General features: G+C 40.3%; 1 protein-coding gene and 1 long non-coding RNA gene across 4 annotated transcripts in view; one reads left to right on the forward strand and one right to left on the reverse strand.

Moving 5' to 3' along the window:
- nat16 (N-acetyltransferase 16) overlaps positions 1-19742 on the forward strand; it is a 43459-nt gene extending 23717 nt beyond the window's left edge. Inside the window, exons 2-6 of one of the 3 annotated variants that reach the window (XM_085154003.1) lie at positions 3576-3751; positions 8548-8773; positions 9836-10060; positions 10153-10496; positions 11515-19742. In XM_085154003.1, coding sequence (XP_085010129.1) covers positions 8558-8773; positions 9836-10060; positions 10153-10496; positions 11515-11743 — 1014 coding nt within the window. In that variant the 5' untranslated portion in view covers positions 3576-3751; positions 8548-8557 and the 3' untranslated portion in view covers positions 11744-19742. The other 2 variants (XM_085154004.1, XM_085154002.1) reach the window with 2 other exon arrangements.
- Positions 17328-20818, reverse strand: LOC146523682 (uncharacterized). The gene is made up of 2 exons (XR_014873109.1): positions 17696-20818; positions 17328-17664 (listed from the first exon to the last, which is right to left on the reverse strand). It is a non-coding gene; the product is annotated as an uncharacterized LOC146523682 (long non-coding RNA).
- Positions 20819-22392: the final 1574 nt, after the last annotated feature.

Genomic DNA, 22392 nt, shown 5'->3' on the forward strand with positions numbered 1-22392 from the left:
CAGGAGCTCATCGACCCAGGGCATGGGGTAGGCATCAAACCGTGACACTTTTTTCACCCTGTGGTAGTGACACAGAACTGTATAGACCCCTCTTTCTTCATACCAGAACTATGGGGCTACACTAAGTGCTGTGTGACTCTTCTATCACTCCCATTTTCAGCATTTCAGCCAATTCTTTCTGAATTGGCTGAAATGTTGCTTATGTTCAGGCAACCTGAAGGGCTGTGAACTCCCAGTGACGCCAGGCTGCGTTTCAAAATGGTGCTCTATGAGCATCGTAAAGGCGGAGAACACATCTGCAAAACTCTGTTGCAATGCAGCAACATCCGAACATCTGAATCAGGGTCTTATTCAAGTCTTATTCATCAGCCCATCAGTCTGATGATGGTAGACGCTGATTTAACACCCAATCATTCGTCCAGCTCTTTTAGTGTGCAAGACATGAACGACGTGAGCTGGTCTGTCAGTATCTCTTTTGGGATACCTGAAACAGCGCCTGCACCACTCTCTTTGCAGAAAAGGTGCACAGCGGCACTGCTTCTGGGTATTGGATTGCATAATCCACCAGAACTAGTACAAAGCGACAGCCACGTACACTCTGGTGAAATGGCCCAATGAGGTCCATGCCAACGCGCTCAAATGGGACCTCCATTTTATTTTATATGCTGGAATATGAAGAATGGGATTACAGGATTACTTTCTTGGAAAAGTAATGAGTAACTAATTACTATTTTCAAGTAACTTGACCAACACTGGTCACATGACTGCTCCGGTGGGAAATCTCCCGTGGGGGTGAATCATTGACCCACAGCCCCAAAAGGTTCCCAAAATCAGGGATGCGATATAACTGCATTCTGCCCTTAAATTTAATCAGCAGCGGCACCATGAGATATTTGTGGACGTCCCCATGCACACATCTAACCTCCACCCACTCAGCCTCTAACAATACAAGTTTGGTTGACCAGAGTCTGCGTGCAGCCTGTGTCTACCAAAGCCTGGTCTATACCCACTTGACACCTTACCAGAATGTGGTAGTCCGTCTGGGACCGGGGGAGGGTGCCGGAGCTCCGGCGATGGGGAACACCTATCCCACTTCCATCAGCGGACAGTCAGGCCTCAGGTGTCCTGGCAGCCCACACTTCTAGCACTCCTGCCCTGTTGCTCAAGAACAGTGCCGGCTGTTTCTGGACCCTGGGAAGGCAGATAGGACAGAAGTGGGTTAGTTGTCCGCCGTGGCCAGGTGATCCTCTGTGCAACAGCAGCAACAGAGCCAGAGATCACACACCCCCATTTGCCATATGTAGATACAAACTGAAGACATCAAATATATGAAGCAAGATATATGGAATTATGTAGTAAAGACAAAAGTGATAAATATGTTTTATATTTTAGGTTCCACCCTTTGCTTTGTGGGCAGCGCTGCAAACCCTCGGCCTTCTCTGTGAGCTTCATGATGTCGTCACATGACATGTTTCCCCTCACAGGTGTGCCTGTCAGGGTTCATTTGTTGAATTTCTTGCCTTCTTAATGAGGTTGGGACCATCAGGTGTGTTGTGCAGCAGTCAGGTTGGTGCACAGCTGACAGCCATATTTGACAACTGTTAGAATTCATATTATGGCGAGAACCAATCAGCTGAGAGAAGCAACAGCCCGTCATTACTTTAAGAACTGAAGCTCAGTCAGGCTGTAAAACTGCTAAAACTTTGAATGTGTCCCCAAGTGCTGTCACAAAAACCATCAAGACCACGATGAAACTGTCTCACATGAGGACGCCCCAGGAAAGGAAGAGCAGGAGTCCCCTCTGCTGCTGAGGATACATTCATCCGAGTCACCAGCCTCAGAAATCACAGCAGCTCAGATCAGAGCCCAGATAGATGCCACACAGAGCTCCAGTAGCAGACACATCTCTGCATGTTCAGAGGAGACTGTGTGAATCAGGCCTTTATGGTCAAACAGCTGCTGAGAAACACAAGGAGTGGACATTAGACCAGAGGACATCTGTGCTTTGGTCTGATGGGTCCAAATCTGAGATCTTTGGTTCCACCTGCCGTGTCTTTGTGTGACGGAGAAAAGGTGAACGATGGTCTCTACATGCATGGTTCCCACTGTGAAGCATGGAGGAGGAGATGTGATGGTGTGGGGGGGCTTTGCTGCTGACACAGTTGGAGATTTATTCAAAATTGAAGGCGCACTGAACCATCATGGCTACCACCATCCAAAGGCACAATGACCCCAAACACACCTCCAGGCTGTGTCAGGGCTGTTTGACCATGAAGGAGAGTGATGGAGTGCTGACCAGATGGTCTGGCCTCCACAGTCACCTGACCTAAACCCAGTGGAGATGGTTTGGGATGAGATGGAGCTCAGAGTGAAGGCAAAGGACCAACAAGTGCTCAGCATCTCTGAACTCCTTCAAGACTGTTGGAAACCATTTCAGGAGACGACCTCATGAAGCTCATGGAGAGAACGCCAAGAGTGAGCGAAGCAGGAATCAAAGCAAAGGGTGGTTATTACCAAGATATAATCTAAGATATAAAACTCGAGTTATTTCACACTTTTTGTTTACTACATAATTCCACATGTGTTCATTCATAGTTTTGATGCCTTCAGTGAGAATTCTAAAGAAACACACACACATACAAACACATATGTGTGTGTGCAAGGTATGCTGTTAAATATAGCAGAGGGGATTTTCTGTCTACTTCTACCTCACCAACTTATCACCTACTTAGTGGGTTCATCAGACTTCTCCAATATCCAAACACTTTCAAACAGCTCACCGTAAGAAAAAGCAAAAGTTTTCATGCCTTCAATACACAAATAACATAATTAATAGTTACTGAAAAATGCTGAGGCTTTTACAAAGTCTCTGTCATCTCCAAAAAAAAAAAAAATCTAACAGTTTCCATAATCCCATATATGGATTCATCTTTATTGCACTGCAATTCATTTATCCTAAAAAACTGTACAGCTGCCCTCAGAAGGCTCTTAGATACATTTTGGAATTCAGTTTGGGTCACTTTAGTATCTAAAAAGCTTTTTGATCATTTCATCTTTATTTAGAAAAATGTTGCATTTAATATAATTTGTGAAAGTGAAGTTTCAGATCATCACTTCTCATAGTTTTACGATAGAAATCACTATTGATCTTTGAGACTGCTCGGTCACTGGCTGTGCTGTTTGAATGTTTTTCTTTATATAGTCACCTCACAACCACAAAATGAGAGCGCTAGTCATTTGTCTGTTGAGGGACAGGAACATCAGTGTCAATATGCAACTGCCTTTGTTAATAACTTTTATTAAAATACATTAATCTCTGTAGTCTAGACTAGACCAGATTACGAGGTTCTCCACAGTTTAGCTGTGGCTATGATTCATAGAAATGTGCAGTTACTTTATTCATTTACCTGAATTGTTATCAATCCTACACAGAACCAGCCAGTGTAGGTGACATAGTTTGAGTGCAGGACACAGTTGTCTTAATGTCATCACAACAAGCACAGAATGATTATTGACAGATTTACAAACTAATGATTTTCTGGTGCCTTTGTGTCAATGGTGTGTTTCATGTATAGGCGGGGCTGCGTGGGAGAAACGGATCCTGCTATCATGCAACAGACTGATATGCTAATGTCTTTGCATCAACATGGAGGCTACTGGCATGAAGCACTGGAGCCACAGATGCACCCAGGAGACATGAATCATTTTGGTGTCCATGTTGTCATCACTTGACCAACCAACTGAATCCATGGTGTGTTCCTTTGAGTTTTGTACTATTTGGAGTTCTTTTCAGTGTGATGGCCCAAACAATTATGTGTTTAACTGGTGCAAAACAGAAAATAAGAAAGCTGGAAACATATTCCAAATATATTTTCTTGCTTCTTAGCAGAGAAAAAAGATGGTATGTTCATTATGAATGTATGTGACATGTGACTTCACCAGAGTGTACTGACCATGTGAGCTAACACTTTTCATAGGTTGTTAAAGAATGTCAGTGTACTTTTTCAGTTGAGTGCAATGAGGAGGCTGCATGTTTACAACAACAACAACGTGTACTGAGCACATGGCTCGTTGTAAAGAGCTGAATATGTTCACACATAGAAAATGTATAAAAATGTGTGCTGTCAGCGTTAATCTCGTTAAAATGACTTTAACACCATGACCGCAGTTTGAAACTGTTCTTCATTTGTGAAATGTACAACGAGCTAACCGCGCTAACGTGTTGATGCCTCGGTAACTTGCTAACGGAGATTTGTGGTTACGGCGTTAACGGCATTTTAACAAGCTTAGCGCTGACAGCACTAATAAACTGAATGATAGCTATTGCTGTCCTTGCCTTTATGGAGGGCGATGTGCTTCGGTGGCATTTCAGCATTTTCCAGTTTTTGCCACCTGTGCATGTGACAGCCTATACATGCTTTAAAATCGTGAATTGAGTGAATAACACATAGAGACTCCCAACAGTGGGTAAAGCTCAGTACAGCTGCAGCTGTACACACTGTTAAGCATCATTGATGCATAAAAGCATAAAGTTTGTTCACATTGTGGTTCACACCAAAGATGACCAGTGTAAGACATTTAATACCAGGAATAGTCTTTTCAACTTATTGTCACCTTGGTTAAAATGCTGTGTATGTTTATTATAACCACAACTACTGCTCTGTGAGTGAAAGGCACACTGCCTACATTTTCCAACAGCAGGCTTTTTTTTGCTGAACTGAAATTACTGGATAATGCGTGTTCTTCATGACTCACCAATAAAGTCACATCATGGTCTGGTCCTTGTTTTTGTGAATCTTTTGGTTACATTTTTTCCCGCTGTGTTTTCATACCACCAGTTCTAAAGCTCCTTTGGGCAGCTCGGACAAAAACTAGACGTAGGTCCGCACTGATAGTTGCACGTTAGATGGTCAGTCAGTGTTGCCCTATTCCATTTTGTCTGGAGAACACTGCCAGCCATTGAGAGAGAACCATTAGGAGCACGAGAGAAGTGTTTGAGAGACAGAAAGACAAAAATAAAATAGCATTCCTCTCACTGGTAGGACCAGGATACTCAGCCAAGCATGGCAGCTCATCTCACAGCTTCAAAGGCATGGTGGAAAAATACCAGCGTCCCCAATGTGTACATTTCAATCTGTTGTGACCAGACAGTGTTTTCACTGCAAATGCCCTTGCAGCTCACATGGCCGATTAATAGATTGTAGGAACATGTTTAGCATTTCTGTGTTAGCCTGCAATTCCCCAATGAACTGTCCACACTCCAGTGCTTCAGCACATCACAAACCCAGACAAACACACTTATAATAACCCAGTTCAGCCACAATAACGACAACAACAAATTGTTTAATATGGCTTGATATGTATATCATGCTTTAGTCTCAGTCTCTCTAGTCTGCCTTCCATTAAAGACGTAATTATTTTGCATCGACCTTAATTAAAAATATCAGCAACAACATGAATGTGTTTGGATTAATGGAAGAAACCTGAGTACACAAAGTTCTGAGGGGTTCAAATCTAGAATTAATCCACAAACAAACATCCAGTTACACAGAAACACGACCTAATGACGGTGCAACGTTTTACTACAGGCACTGTTTATCGTTAGCGTACAAATTAAGCAGGATTTACTTTCCAGGATTCTCTCAGAGTTACGTCTTTATACATTTCATCCATATATTTTTACTTTTCTTTAAATTTTCATCGAAGGTTATCTGACTCTCTTGGGCCATTTTTGTACATTTTTGACATTTTATAATTACAAGTGTTCAGTGTGAGCAATTCTAGTAGTACAGAGTTATGTACTGCAGGTGTGTGGAGGCTGAAGACAAATGTATCGCTTAAAATAGCAGCTTTGTGTTTGGCAGATGCTGAAATATGTGGACAGGTTGTTGCTTCTCCTTAGTGCCCCTATGGCGTTCTTATGTATTCACATTGAACAATAAATATCGATTTTTGTAATGGTAGATATTGAATCAAATGTCATTTCTTTTTCTTTGTGTGTGATTTTGTCACTTTGAGGTTGAGGTTAAAACTTACTGTGGAAAAGTTGTAGTCTACAATGGGTTGTTATGCAAAGTTTGCAACTGTTCTTCATTTGTAAACTGTACATTTCAGAATTTGTGATACTGCAAGACGATAGTACAACAGCGTTTTAGGGCCACGTTAAGAAAAAACATGTTATTGATCATTTTGAGAATAAAGTCGAAATTTATTCAATTTATTCAATATTTTGAAAAAAAAAGTTTAAATAATATTTTGAGAAAAAGTTGAAACATGCAGATTACAGACCGTCACAGTCGTTATACAAAATGACTTGTTTACACGAGTCAGTGAAGCAAATCAGACACTCGACCAGGTTTGTGTGGTTTCCCCGTCTGACCACACGTAGCTTCACCATCTTTTCAACATCTTTATACTTTTCAACACCCCGTGTTTATGTGCTAAAAGAGAAACAACGTCCTTCCTGGTTACTAAAACCGATTCTGAACTCAGAGGGTACAGCAGCCGTCGAAACAACTGTATAATCTCCACATTTTGACTTTATTCTCAGAATGATCCATAATATTTTTTCTTAATGTGACCCCAAAACTCTGTCATACAAAAGTCTAATGTTTAAAAATAGACATAAATTAAAACATACCAAAGTAAAGCGATCTATCTCCTTTCATCTCACACAGCGCTGTCAGTAATATTAACCTGTCAGTTAACATTACTGCCATGTTGTGGCCACAGTTGGTTGTTGCCACTGAAAACTGTGCTTCTTTCAATCTCATAGAAAACTGCAGCTCTCTGTGTTTTGACGCTTTTGTCCATCTCCTGTTAACAATGACTGGAGCGGTGCAAGCTGAGAGGCCAGCAGCTTTTTTCCTGGTGGCTTGCACATGATGGCATGCCTGGCAAGCTGCCGCTGAATCTGCTTTCACTGCTCTGAGATCAGTTAGGATCTAAGCTTCAGATGGGAACACAGAGAGCATTAGCCAGTAAATGATCTTCACCAATTTAGATTCATAGCAGACGAGTTTCCTCGGCCAACATGTGTGATGCAGATAAGATGAAGCTTGAAAAAGTTGTAGTAATGTGGTCCACACAGGACAGCCACTACAAACTTATGAGGTTTAGAACATTGCCCTTCTATTCAGCCACAACTGTGGTTGAATTGGACTTGAGTTTTCAGAACCACAGGATTTCACTACTTCTGTGTCTGTAGTTGGGGTCATAACTCTGTGGCGACGATCTTTTAATTTTCTTCAGTGTAGTTGCTAGTGGTTTGATGTGCAGTCTATGCCTTGGGCTGTACTCTGCTGCGAGTATGTTATTGTACCTGTAAAACCCCGTTAACACTTCTTTCATGGCAACCGTTGGCAGATTGTTGACCAAGTTGCTCCAATCACGTTCTTTCAGAGGTTGCACAATCTGTGTCTTCTGAACATGCGGCAAAATCCCTCTTTTTTCCTTTGTGGTTTGGTGTTTGAGGCCTTGTGGTTTGCTGTTGCCACAGTCTTGTATTTGCCACCCACTGCTACACTAATTGACATGCAATGGTATGTCTACCGAGGTGGTTGATGTTAGGTTGATGTAAGGCAAACGTCCCAATTCATGATCACCTCTTAGCAGCTATTGTTCTCCACATTCCTTGATGTTTCATTGGTAGTAAAAGAGGGATATTTCAGTCTTTGAAGTGGGGCTGTAATTTGAAAAGAAAGGCTTTATTGTCTTTAAGTCCTACTATGCATAGTAGGACATGTTCATCTTGGATTTTGTGCTGCAATGGCCAAAACCTTTCATCCCCAAATCTGCACTTTTTAGGTTCCTTTATAATAATTTGATGCTATGCAGGCTCTTCCTTGAACTTTTCTTCGACTGGAGTTCTTTCTCCCGACACCAAAATCTTGCTCAGCTGATTTCTGGGGTTCTCTCTCTAATATAAAGTACCTGTTTTTGTGAACTATTGCAATATAAGTAAAATTGGATTGAATTGAAAAATGTGTTACTTAACATCAGAGACGTGATCCATAAAGCATTTGAGCACTGATTGTATTTGAATGGAACCAACGATAGACCCGGTCCAAACTGGGGGCTTTCCCACAGTGTTGTGAGAAAGAAAACATGTGCTGTTAAATAATTTGGTTAATGACTCTTCTGGCCTCTGTCCGAGATCGAACCTCCTATTTTACATGCACGGCCTCTCCACTAATGCAAAAACCTGCAATCCAATTTGCAGAAGCAATCAGCTCCTAATTCTTCTTCTCATGTATGTTTGATTTCCTATTGGTTAGTGCCTTTGAATAATGAATGTGTGTCTCTTGGTGTGGTTAATACTAAAGTGTTTAACGTTTTGTCCCCTTTGCTAAGGATGGAATCGGTGAACTTGGTTCACCAGCCATACACCTTGAGGTCTGTTATATTCTGCTTTCAGAAAATGGTAAAATGATTTACTTATCTGTGGCTAATTATTTTTGATTACGCGAGAATGACATCCCGCTCTGAAGCACAAAATATGATTTAATATAGTCCACAATAATATCTCTTCCATTTCTATCTTATCAGTTGTTCCAAGATGAAGATTGATACCAGCCTGAATATGCCCCAGCTCCCAGAGGCCCTGTCCCAGGCAGGCCTTCAGTTTACTGTGGCAACTGAGGAGGACTTTGATGAAATCATGGCTATGAGCCAGGACATCTATGGAGGCCTTGACTATCTACCTACTAGATACACTAACTGGCTGCAGGATACCAACCGTACAGTTATACTGGCACGCAAACATGGAAAAGTGGTAAGTTCACTCAGTAGTAAAAGTTCAGTTCACTGGATAAATGGCTGTAAAGCATCACCCTGATGCAGCCAGCCTGAAACCTCAGCAGGTCTACATATACATCTACTATACATATAAAACATAACAAAACATATATCTGAATGCTGTTTGTTGATTCGAGCACATAATTAAGTAAATTATCTCTCCTATTAACAAACCGCCAAACTTGCTACTATGAGCTTGAGTAAAACACCCGGCAACTAGATATGACTTCCTCACAAACTAGCAGAGTTAGCCCCTTAGGCTACGTTCACACTGCAGGTCTTAAGGCTCAAATCCGATTTTTTTGTCTGCTCGTTCACACTACAAATAAAATGCGACAGCAAATGTGCTCTAGTGTGAACGCTCAAAGCGGCCCGCATGCGCAAAAGAAGACGTCACACACAACGCGCTCTGTTTAGACCCAGAGCAAACAGTATTGTTTGACTGATGGCCCTTAATATAAAGACTTCGGACTTTACGTTTCCCAATTTTTGCTTTAAGTTATTTTGTTATTTACATAATAATGTAAATAACCTAATAATGATCCTTATTGCTGTTTTAGAGGAGCGGTGCTTCAAAGGATAGTTGCAGATTTCTGTCAGAATCTGCAGATTATACAGTACAAATAAAATGTTCACGTTGTCTTCCCAACAGTTTCACCGGATGGCCAGGAAGCGTTCGCGATGTCTTATCGGGCGCTGATAATTAGCGTCTGTCTTGTGTCAGTGACGTAAAAGACGGATTTAATGCGACCCGACCGTTCAAACAGCAGTCGCTTTCTGAAACATCGGATATGTATCGGATTCAGTACCACATACAAAAGTGACCCAGGTCGGATTTGAAAATATCGGATTTGTGCCGTTCACACTGTCACACCATGATCGGATATGGGTTGCATAGGGTCAAAAAAGTCGGATTTGATGCGCTTTCACCTGCAGTGTGAACGTAGCCTTAGATAAATAAGTAATTAAAGGTATCCGTGTCAGCGTGATGGCTTATAATTTCTTATCTGTTATCTTCCTTTGTTTGATTGCTTGGTAGATTGCTCTGGAGTCTGTCTGTGTCATCGATGATGGGGAGACCATGCTGGTGGAAGGTCTCCGTGTTGCCCCCCAGGAAAGGGGCAAGGGCGTGGCGGGTGTTCTGCTACGCTTTTGTGCTGAGCTGGTTAAATCTAGGTATCCAGAGGTCAAAGTATGCCGCTTGACCCGTGATGATAAGCTTGGACCAAAGGACTTTGAAAAGTACCGCATCATAACTAAGCAGGTAGAGTAAATAAATGTTTTGATCTGTCCTGATGTTAAATGAGCCTTTGTGGGCTGTTCGCATGCTTTCAATGCTGCCTTTTCTCTCTCCAGGGAATCCTGCTGATGCGCTTCAGAGCTGAAGACCTCAAGCTGCATCTCTCTGAATTTGGTCTAGAAGGAGACAATGAATCCACTTTGTCCACCTTTTGCTCCAGTCCTCCTCCAGTGCGTCTGGACCATACAGCAATCCAGCAGCTCTACTTAAACAGTGACCTGATGCACGGGGTCCTCCCTAACGCGACCATCATTCAAGACTGGCAGCCATTCAAGCTTTTGCCCAGTAACATGGCAATCCTACTAAAGAAGGAGATTGACTGGATGGTGGATGATATGTCCAATCCTACTGTGGCCAGCCTCTGTACCTTCCCTTTCAGGGTCCCCATTGGAGATGACTGGTAAATGTTCCTTCTTCATTTATTGATAAGACTAAATGGATGTTGCTGAAGCAAGTGTACTGACAGCAACACGAACCATTGTCTATAATAGCAACTTTTAATAGTATAGGGAGCACAAGAAAATTCACTCTTTTCTACATGGTACAGATAGTTTCTGTTCAGTTTTTCTCCCACCTCGCGCTCACAGTCTGCCCAATGCTAAGCTAATATTAGCTTAGCATTGGGCAGAATGCTACAGATAGCATTCTTAGCATTCTACAGGTAGAATGCTAAGCTAATATTAGCTTAGCATTCTGCCCAATGCTAAGCTAATATTAGCTTAGCATAACAACAACAAAAAGGCGCTCTCTCACCCAGGAAACACACAGTTGCAGAGAGAGCGTCACCCTGTAACCATGGCAACCATAACGCTGCTGCCTGGAACAACAGAACGTAGCTGTCAAACAAAACCCAAACAGTCCTGACCCGCCACAATATGAAACAGGGAAGTACCGGCGTGTAATCCATTTATTTCAACAAAGTAACTGTATTCTAAATACCACCTTTTTAAACGGTAACTGTAACGGAATACAGTTACTCATATTTTGTATTTTAAATACGTAACGGCGGTACATGTATTCCGTTACTCCCCAACACTGCCAACGCGTAACATACTGACGATTTGTCACGTCCCATAGCACCTATGATATGCACCGGATTGTGGATGGAATGACGCTCCCAGCGATAACACACATTCCAGCCGTGTATTCCAGCCCTAACCTTGACCACAGTCTTAATTGTATTAGATAGTGTTTCCAAAGCGATTAATGATGAGAAAGCAAAATAAATTTACATGTTTCATTCCAAATGGTTCTCATGTTTCCGACTCTGTAACATACCGACGATTTGTCACATGGCGTCGAACGTTACGTTTTGGGATGAGAACGTGTTGTTTCTATTATATGGTCATTACATTTACAATCAACCTGCTAAGAATGGGAAACTGTTTTCACACAGTCACGATGTTTTCTTTAACCAGGTATTACCTGAACATCGACATGTTTGGTAAAGACCTCGCCCTGGCTCGACAGCAGTTCTTGTACCACCTGCAGCGCCATACTGCCACCTTGAAGGGTCACGTGATGTGCCAGATGTTCCTAGACCCACCGCTTTGGAAGGCCATGGCTGAATTCTGCCACAACACCCTGAGCGTGGAGCTGGTGAAAGAGTATACTGAGCAATGCGTGGTGGAGTGTGATCTCATCTAGTTGCAGAAGGTGGATGGAAATAAGGAGAAGTTGTCGAGGCATGACAGGAAGGAAGACAAGGGTTTAAACAACAAGGAAGTAACACAAATCAGTTACAAACACAAATAAACACAACACTCTGTACTGAGGAGGAAAATCAAGTAAACAAAATGTAGTTTTAGATACAAAACAAAACCTTGAAGAACTAACGATACACAGACACATGATGGGAACTTAAAATCATCTACATCATGTAATCAACTCCAATAGGTCTATGATTAATGCCGAATTTATGAAGTTTATAATAATTAACTGGTACACTGGACGCGTTGATTTTACTACTGAGGTGTATTTAACATGTTGTTTCCTCAAAAAACAAGAGAAGGAACAAAATAACACAAATACCTCTTTCCATGGATCTAAAACGGACTTGTGGAAAAGCACTAAAACACCCTGTTGTATTTTAAATGATTTTCAAAGAATGATCAAATCTGATAGAGTCCAACAGAGTCAGGCGAATACACTTGAGGATTATTGGTCCTGACGAGAGGTCGTGAATTCAATCAGAAGTTAGAAAAGTTCTTTAATTTCACTGAAAAAAAAGCAAACTGTTTTTGTCATCGCTATAAGTCTCGCGCGGACCCTATTGCAGTTGAGCTACAAAGATGTAAAATAAATTAAAACGTGATGAACGTGAGGATACGTTTCCCGCACACTGTCGTAAAGTAAAAGTGTGCAAACAAAGTGCAACAGCTCATTTTCAATTCTGTTCTCTGTGTAAATATGGAAATTCTAAATATGTGTGATGCTGAATTGGGTTGTCAAATCTGCACATTTCTAAAGGCACTTTATTAAAACTACCCTTGAAGGTTGTGTCTACATTATAACGAGAATCAATCGTTTGGGATCAAAACAGCGCCCTCCAGAATGTTTGGGGCAAAGACCAAGCTTTGCCTTTAAACAGCACCACGGTGGAAATCACTCCATAAATCAATATGTTACTCAAGTGCAAGCTTTCAGGTTTAATTTAAGGGGTTTTACAAAAGTTATGCATGAGCTGTATAGCATAAAACGGCGTAGTCCCCCTACCTTTCAGATGTTCAAAAATAAACGTAACAATTGACTGACAAATGCTTTTGTGGGAGGGTGAGGCCTGCTTCACTGTTATTTAGTGAAAAAGAAAGCAGACATAATATTTGAAGGTTAATCATAATTCAAAGTGTTTCACTGTAAATTTACTGTAATTTTAAAAACAAAATTTTGCAGGTGAGGAAGGTCGACATTACCAAAGGTTGATTCTGTTCATCTGGACGTTTTCAGTGGGAGAAAAGTCTCAGCTGACTGCAGGTTTCCCCAATCTTATGAATAGCAGGAAATTGGCTGGAAAGCTCCAGCTGATCCAGGAGAGAAGGACGACCGCTGACTAAGTGACCTGTAGTGATCCGTACGTGTCAGGAGTATCGGAGCAGCTGAGACACATTTTTTCGAAACACCAGGTCTCTGTGGCTTTTAAACCCCAAAACACGCTGCGCCAAAAACTGGTCCACCCCAAGGATCGGGTCCCCCGACACAAACAGAGTAACATAGTGTACGCTGTTAAGTGCAGGAGGATTGCCAGGATTTATACATCGGGGAAACCAAACAACCTCTGGCTACAACACAGAAGAGCCACCTCGTCAGGCCAGGACTCTGCAGTCTATTTACACCTACAGGCCAGTGGACACTCTTTCAATGATGAGGATGTAACATCCTGGACAGGGAGGAACGCTGGTTTGAGGGCGGAGTCAAGGAGGCCATTTACGTGAAAAGGGAAAGACCATCTCTGAATCAAGGAGGGGGCCTAAGGGTACATCTGTCACCATCTTACAATGCTGTGATTGCAGCCATTCCCCAACTCTCTGTGAATGGGACTCATGGACATTGATCAGTGGTTGTTGATCAATGGTCATGACCTCCCAGCCCATTGTTCCTTCAGTGGTGCTGGTTTCAGTCATTATGCAAATGTACTGTTATAAGACTGAAAGCTGCAGTCAGCTGAGACTGAAGAAGTCACCTGGATGATGACAAAATGTTTCTCCCACAAAACGCTACGTCCAGATGAACATAATCAACTTTTGGAGATTTACTTACCTGGATGATTGAGCATGCGTCAAGACGAAGGTCGACATTAGGCTGAAAAATCCAAGCAAACCTAATTCCAGAAGTGGCTCATGCATTGTTAAAAAGAACAAATCCCCTGATCATCCCAGCAAAGTGCATCTAATCATGTCAAAAACACAAAGAGGCAGGTCACACTGTCAACATCCACAAATGGTTTATAACAAGCTGCAAACCAATGATTACACTAAAGATAAGGAAAGTTACATTAGGCCAGAAAACATGTTAAAAAACAAAAAACAGTTCAATTCAGCTTGATTTACACAGTGTACAGTCACAACAACAGTCCCCTCAAGCTGCTTTATATTGTAATATAGACCCTACAATAATACAGAGAGAAACCCAATAATCATATGACCCCTATGAGCAAACACTTTGGCGACAGTGGGAAGAAAAAACTCTCTTTTAACAGGAAGAAACCTCCAGCAGAACCAGGCTCAGGAGCCCTTGGTTGGGGTTAGGGGAGGAAGACAGGACAAAAGCCAAGACTAACTTGAACCATAAAGACGAGGAAATAAAAGTATAGATAAGGAGAGAAACAGCTGATGATCCAAAGCATGCCACATGCAACGTGAGTTGTATTCAGTGGTTGAGAGGGGAAGGCAGAAACACTCACGAGCACACTGGTACTGGGATTTCCACAGTGCTCATCCTTTAATAAACACACTCTTCACCAACCTTACGAGGCAAGTTGTGTTCATACAACCTGTAACGTTACTTTGAGTTAGGAGATAAAGATATGAGGTCCATCTCAGTCCATACGTAAGTGTGCAAGCACACTTCTCCCACACTCCACAGAGAGCAGTGGCGCACACTTGTGACATCATTAACATTAATTTTAGTTGTCTTAAAGAGACACCACACAATCGTGACTGTTACACACAGCATCTGCCTAACATGGTGGAGCCAGCATCGTGCCAGGGAAACTGGGTCACTGACAATGTGACTGCTGATAGAAGCATTGTGAAGTGTGCAGCGCTCTATGCTCTGCTCAGACCTAACCAAACGATGCTCAGACAGAAAATGATCAGACAGCACTAACAGTGCAAACAGATTAGGACCCAAATCATACTGAAAAAGCAACCCAACAGTTTCTCAAGGGAAAAGAAACGGGACATTGTCCCAAGTCTGTCACATGATCTCAACCCAGCAAGCACCAAATCACAACAGCCACCTTAAGGAGCTTTAAGTGTTAAGGTAAAGACCCTAAAATATATAGAGCAAGCCCCAACGAGGAGAACAAGGCTCAGGGACTGACAGCCATCTGTCGCAACCAGCAGGGGGTAGGAGAGAGAGCCAGAGCTAAGGACACACTGTGGAAGAGGGCCACAGTTTCATAATAACTAAGGCTTAAATCCAAAGTGGTATATCACCACATAGAGGGAAATCTAGTTTGTCTTGAGTAAAGATCAAAGGAAACAACATTTGCTGATGTCCATTGTTTCTAGACTTCAAGCAGACATTGGTTGAAATTTTTTTTAAAGTGTCTTAAAATTGATGTTAAGACATAAATTTATGTTATCCCAGAAATTTTGAACCTCTGAAAAACAACTCAATGATTTTTTTTTGTTAAACCCTTTAAATTAGAGCTGATCAGCTCATCAATCACACATAGTATATTTTAAAATTAACAATCCACTGTGGAGTTGTACAAAAGCAACACTTTGTCCCAAACATTATGAAGGGCGCTTTAGTAATGTACTAATTTTGGGTAACATCATCTTTAACCAGCATTACCTTGGGAATGTCAACAGCAGGAATGGACAGGTCAAATATAGGTAGGTTTATGCTCTTTCTTTTAAACACATGTTACTGAGTTCATATGTAATTGCTGCAATACCATTATTAACTTCTTAAACGGTAAGACGAATTTAGGCTTGAGTACTTTCCTACAACAATGCCAAACAAAAATGCTAATGTTTCAAAAATACTTCGCTGATGACTGTGCAGCTTACTGGCTTTGTATAAACAGAGAGGAACGTTATGAAAGTAAACGTTTGCGTTAACAAATGATTTAGTACATTGTTACATTTTTAACGTCGAGTAGCCTTCAAGGATTTTTTTCAAAGATAATATTAGTTTGTGTACAACTAGACCTCGCCCGATAAAATCGCAACACTTTAAACACAAACTCGACTGCTTTTTAATGCGAAATGTTTCGATCCACAATGAGAAACAGCTTTAGTGTTACTTTTATAGGCTATTTAAGTGTGCTCTGCTGGATGTGTTTGCATGATTGTCCTGAAAAGTGCTCTAAGGAAAAATCTTTGGCTTTTGAAATCAGCGCCATCATCATATAAAGTTTTTTTGCTCTAGTTTGTCTAAAATGTTACTTTACCATCAAATTCCAGCACAAATGTGTTAAATTTGGTAGAGTCTCACCTGTCTGTAGTGCATTAGTGCTTTATCTACAGCATATTTCATTTTTACGAGGAAGCTTTATGGCCTAACTGTTCTTTATAATCCTTCACTGAACAGAATTGAAATTACATCAGCATCTCCATGAATTATATCTATATTTCTCTATTTAAATGACCAAATACAGAGAGAGAGCGAGACAAGGTAAATAGTGTGTATCTTTTTAGAAATACACGTTCATTTGTAAAAACTAGTTTCCTTGCCTTGGCAAGCTTTAATCTTGACTCTGACTACCTTCTTCTTCTGGTATGCAAATATACGTGAAAGGATGACTGTGTCTGTTTTTTAAGAAAGAGAAATCTTTAGTTTTACACAGAATTCATCCTGCTTTTTGAGTCGTCACATCCTCAGCACATTTCTAACAAAACAGGCAGTCAGCTTTTCACTCGATAGGTTGTAACCAAAGAAAGCTAAGCCAGTGTGCCAGAAGAGAGTAACGTTGACAGTATCCCTCTGTCTCACACTGCTGTAAGCAATGCTTTCAGCCTGGCCAACCCTATAAACGTCTGCCTCTTCTGCTGCTTCTCTTACTCATAAACAAGACACTTTGTAGTTTACTGGTGAACGAAATACTTTGTTACAATGTGACAGCTGACTGCCGGTTAATAATCCCGTATTCCATATTTCCTCCACTTTTAAATCAAAATAACTGAAATTTGTTTCCCAGCTGTGACTCAACCAACCACTATTTTTCATAATGTACCATAACTTTCTACTGCTGTTGTGTAACGAGAAGTCAGTTTGTTTGGTTGATTTTTGTAATCACAAGAAGTCATTGCAGGGAACAACTGAAAAAAACAACAATAAGTTCATTTTATAGTCCTAAATACACACTGAGACATTCAAATCTTTGAAGCATATATTAAATAAGTTGCTACGTATTTTAATCACAATCAAATAAACATTTTGATAAGCTTAAATGTATCTTTTAATAGCAACTAGGGCTAGCTTAGGCAAATAAGCGGATCATGCTTAGTCATAAAAATATACTATATATATATATATATATATATATATATATATATATCTGAACAAGGTGTTTGGCTCTGAAAAAAATCGTGTATTTATTGGAAAGCGACTGTAGAGAGTGTGACCACATGCATTAGCAAACTGGGCAGCTCTGCAACAAGTTTATTCGACCTCCTGTCAGAATAAGAACAAAACACAAATATTTTAGAAATCTGTCGAAACCTGTTTACAAATAAATTCATATTGTTATTCATAATAATAAACTAAATTAACATTTTTATACCCAAAATTAATCCAGCAAATTGGACTTTCCTAAAAAGTCTAAAATGAATGAATCATAATATTCAACCAGTGAAACTTTTGTTCAGAAATGCAAGAAAAAAAATGTAATTTGGCAACTAAATAAAAAAAGTCCATAACAATTATTACCATCATTATTATTATTTTGTTTTTTGTGTTAACCAGTAAATTTGAAAACTCATGGGTAACAACATAAATTATATTTTAACACTTAAAATATAATTCTGATTACACAGATTGAGCATACTGGTGGACTGACCAGTACAGAAACACAGAAAACAAAAATTACCAAGACTTTGGTATAAACGTGACATTTGGTGGTCTAACAAATTTGTTATACACTCAAACTCACAATTAGTTTAAATGCAAAAGTTTGGGGTGTTAATTCATTGATACTTGTACAGATTTGGGCATAACCTCACACATAACTTCAAACTGCGCATATAGGAAATGCAAATGAAGCAGTTTTATCAATGCAAACACAAAAAGCTGCGTAGTGTTAGGCAAAGTTTGATCTCCACCTAAAACGTATTTCCTTATAACAAACTAAATTGACATAATCACAACAATTTGGTTGCTGTTGAGAAAACAGCCATGATTCCTCCGTATGCTAGCTTCTGTAAAAGACAGTGGTTGCACAGTCAATACATACGATTTTGTATTTAGTGATTTGCAGGATCCTGTGCTTGGAGGTTAGAAAAATACACAAACATACACACAACCTAAGGGATTTTCATTGTCCATGTTCCGGTGGTTCATTGCTACTTTTGGACAATTAGATATTTAAAAAGCCGTTTGTCAGTTTAAGAATACGACACTTTACAGCTGACACTGGCACAAATCACCAGGAAGCACAAATCAAGTGACATATTTAATTGTTCGGACAATAGGAACAAAATATTTTAATATCAATTCAATCAGCTTAAGATTGGCGTTAGCACCTGTGCTGCTTTCAAGCCTGAGGATATGAATCGGGGACAGTATATTAAACGACTAAGTCATAGATCAGACAGGTTTTCATCGCTTTCATGCCTTTTCTTTGCTTAGACTCATTTACGCAGTAAATACCACAAAAACACAGAATATGTTCAGGCGATTTCGTGCTCGTGACTGAACCGTGTGTGCAACAGGAACGCTGGAAAAAGTGCCAAATTTCATGCTGGACTGGTTATCTGAATGAATTTATGAAAGAGCGGCGATTTTTGTTGTTGTTGTTGTTTTCAATGCAAGACTTGTTTGAAAATTCATTTAAACTTTGCCTGGTTTGTTAAATAACCTATAATAACCTATTTAATTTGAGGTCAGTTATATCACTTTGTCTTAAAGATGTGAGGATTGTTTACTTAGTGTACAAGTAAATAAACAAAGACAAAGGCATTATAGGGCAAAGTATTATATTAATGTATGTTTTATGAATTGCTGTATATGCCATTAAGTTAGTGGGTAAGCAACATGCACTTTAATTGTCTTTGGCAATAATAGCTAAGCTCCCATCATATGTAAAGCAGTCTCGACCTCACGTTCTTGTCACACATCTCAATGTGCAAAAACAATGATACAGCGTCATAATGTAAAACGTCAAAACTCTGTCAGTCTGTTCCTTCGAACGTGAGCCACGTCACAGGAGACGCATACAAATGAAATCATATATTTTATTCTCTAAACAGACTAACAGATTAACAGAACAAACATTGTTTAACGTGTGCTGAAACTATGATGCAGGTTTGGGTTTATTATAAAACCAGGAGATAACAAAATATACTCGTACATTTAGTGTCGTAGCTACTTTATGTGTGTGTGATTCCATTTTGTGAAACCCAATACGTTTTCATTTCAGAGGAAAATATTATTCTTTTTACTCCCGTGCATTAACAGCTGTGTCGTCATTAGAAACCTTGAAATACTAATAATGTTACATGCAACATAGAAATAAGATACATTTTTAAGAAGTTAGATTAGCAATTGTGATGCAAAAATGTGTAGTATTCAAAAATCCTTTTTCTTTTCATGTGTTCAGTGATGCAAATCTTGACTATATGTACTTTTCAGCCTTCCCTGTGCTTCATTTATATTGCTTGCTTAAACATGTCTTGAATGATAAGGCCTGGGACCTCTAGAATGACATGAACAAACCTTTCTCATTTGTTGTATTTTAAGTAAAGGCAAGTAACGAGTCTGTGTTTTCTTTGACGTTGTTTTTCTCTTTCTGTTTAAGATGTTTTTAATAGGGGTGCAACGATACACAAAATTCACGGTTCCGTTCGGTTCGATACTTTGGTGTCACGGTTCGATATTTTTTCGATACAAAAAAAATGTTCATGCCTTTTTAATTTGTCATTTATTAAAATTATAAATATATATTTTAACTCAAAAGTACAGTTTTTAAATTTAATGTTGCTGAAACAACAAAGCAATAAAAATAAAAAAATCTATCTCATCGAGAAATCACTCATCTTTGGAAAAGAGAGTTTATTACAGAGAAATGGCTCTTTCCAAAATAAAAGCTCTACTATACGCTTCTTCTGGGCTATATTCTCAGCAGCATATTAAACATATCAGGTCCCCATAAGGAGAATCATGTGCTAACAGCTGTCTAAATGACTCAGGTAAAGTTTGTAGCATGCCTGCTTGTTGTTTTTCTCTGCTTCCACTTGTCTTTGCACTAGGATGATGTCGGAGTAAATGTGCAGTCATATTCGTTGTGTTCCCACTAGTGCTGTCAGCGTTAATCTGAAATGACGTTAACGCCACAACACGGCAAATCTCCGTTAACGAGCTACCGCGGATCGCCCCGTGCATGGGGCTGGACGGGGTCAACACGTTAACGAGCTAACTGCGCTAACGCACTAGTTCCCACCATGTAATTGAGCATTGCGTGGCACATCCAACATACTGTTTTACTTTTGTCCATGACGCGCTTACCTTCAGGGTCATATGTCACATGAAGACCAAAATAGTTCCAAAGGCCAGATCTGAATGAGGGTGGGGGAGGTTCAATTTGCCATGTTGCAAGGTGAGCTTAACTTCTGTCTCGCTAGCTTGCCCTGCACTCAGTGAATCTGTGTTCGACTACTCCGCCTAGGCTGCACTGTCGAGCGCAGATCCACTGAGCGCTCAACACAGACAGCATCGTCCAAAGGAAAGTTGATAAAATAAATTTAAAAATTTGTATTGTTCGATACACATGCGTACCGAACCGAAAGCACTGTATCGAACGGTTCAATATCGATACGAGTATCATTGCACCCCTAGTTTTTAAATAATCTGAGGATTAGCTAATAGCTGTTATCTGTTAAGAAATAGTTCCACATTTGAAGGAGTCGTGTTATTTCCTGTCTTTAGAGAGCGAGGTGACAGGAGTTTAAATTAAAACACGATTTAGCTGCCTTTATTTTAAGGCTACAAACATCAAGCACATCTATAAACGGAAAAGCTTTCTGAAGGTCATTTGCTGCTTTTTGTTTGTGTTTTCTAATTTTCAGTCTTATAAGCAGCTTGTTACAAAAACACATATTTTTCCCTTCTTTAGTCAAATCTACAAAAAATACAAGATAAAAAGGTTTGATGGATATAACGTTGTATTTTTATACCTGCAAAGGGATTTCTACAGCTTTGGACAAAAACTTCTTAGAACCTAACTGGTGATGTGTTTATTAAAGTATGCTGGCACGTAATGGGTATACCAACACACAGAGGGTGGATGTGAGTAGATACACTAACCCAGAGCTGTCTACAACAATGCTATTTATACAGGACACAAAAAGCAAGAGTGGAGTAACTTAGGAGAGTGGATTATATGCAAAGAACAAAAGGTAAGTCAAAAAGTGTCCGGGCAATGACCATGGGGTATGCTGAGTGAGGTGGGATAGAAGTCCTCTCATTACATCTGAGAGAGAGACAACAGGTGATAGAGCGCTATAACATCTGCATGTGATCGTGACAACAGTTAATCCTGCTCAAATCTAATCAAAGTATTATTAAGAAATAAAGAATAAATATGATGAGTAAGAAAATTGGCATTGTTATGGCAACGATGTGTCTCTGTCTCTGTGTGTGTTTGGGAGCATGGTAGATATGCTGTGTGTGTGTTTGTGTGTGTGTGTGTGTGTGAGTGATGGGTCTGTCTATAACAGGGGTGGGCAATCTCAGCCCACGAGGGCCGGTGTCCTGCAGGTTTTAGATGTGTCCTTGAACCAACACAGCTGATTTAAATGACTAAATTAGCTCCTCAACATGTCCTGAAGTTCTCCAGAGGCCTGGTAACGAACTAATCATGTGATTCAGGTGTGTTGACCCAAGGTGAGATATAAAACCTGCAGGACACCGGCCCCCGTGGACTGAGATTGCCCTCCCCTGGTCTAGCACAACCCCTCGCTGGAACCAGACAATTTTACTACAACAGCAAAGCAAGACACAAGCAGGCAAAGTTCTTTATGTTGCTCGTGCACGAGGGAGAGCCGACTGCAGCCAAGTGTCGTTTGACCTCCGTAACACTGCTCTTCCATTGACGTTACATGCATATGCATCAATATGCCATCGATTATAAAACTCTAAGAACATATGAGTAAATATTTCTAAGCATAAATGACAATCCAATAATATAAATCTGACAGTGTGTGTGTGTGTGTGTGTGTGTGTGTGTGTTAGAGAGAGAGATTGTAAAAGACAGAAAGATGTAAGAATCCCTGACTTTTAACATGATTTTAAAACACAAGTTGAGTACACTGGTACACTGGACACTGGCTGATTGTCAGGGGAGGAGATGTGACTTTCAGAGAGAAAGAGGGGAGGAGGGAGACGAGGGTGCATGTGGGCAAATGAGTATA

This window comes from Neolamprologus multifasciatus, chromosome 3 (assembly GCF_963576455.1).
Source record: "Neolamprologus multifasciatus chromosome 3, fNeoMul1.2, whole genome shotgun sequence".
Classification (NCBI taxonomy): domain Eukaryota; kingdom Metazoa; phylum Chordata; class Actinopteri; order Cichliformes; family Cichlidae; genus Neolamprologus; species Neolamprologus multifasciatus.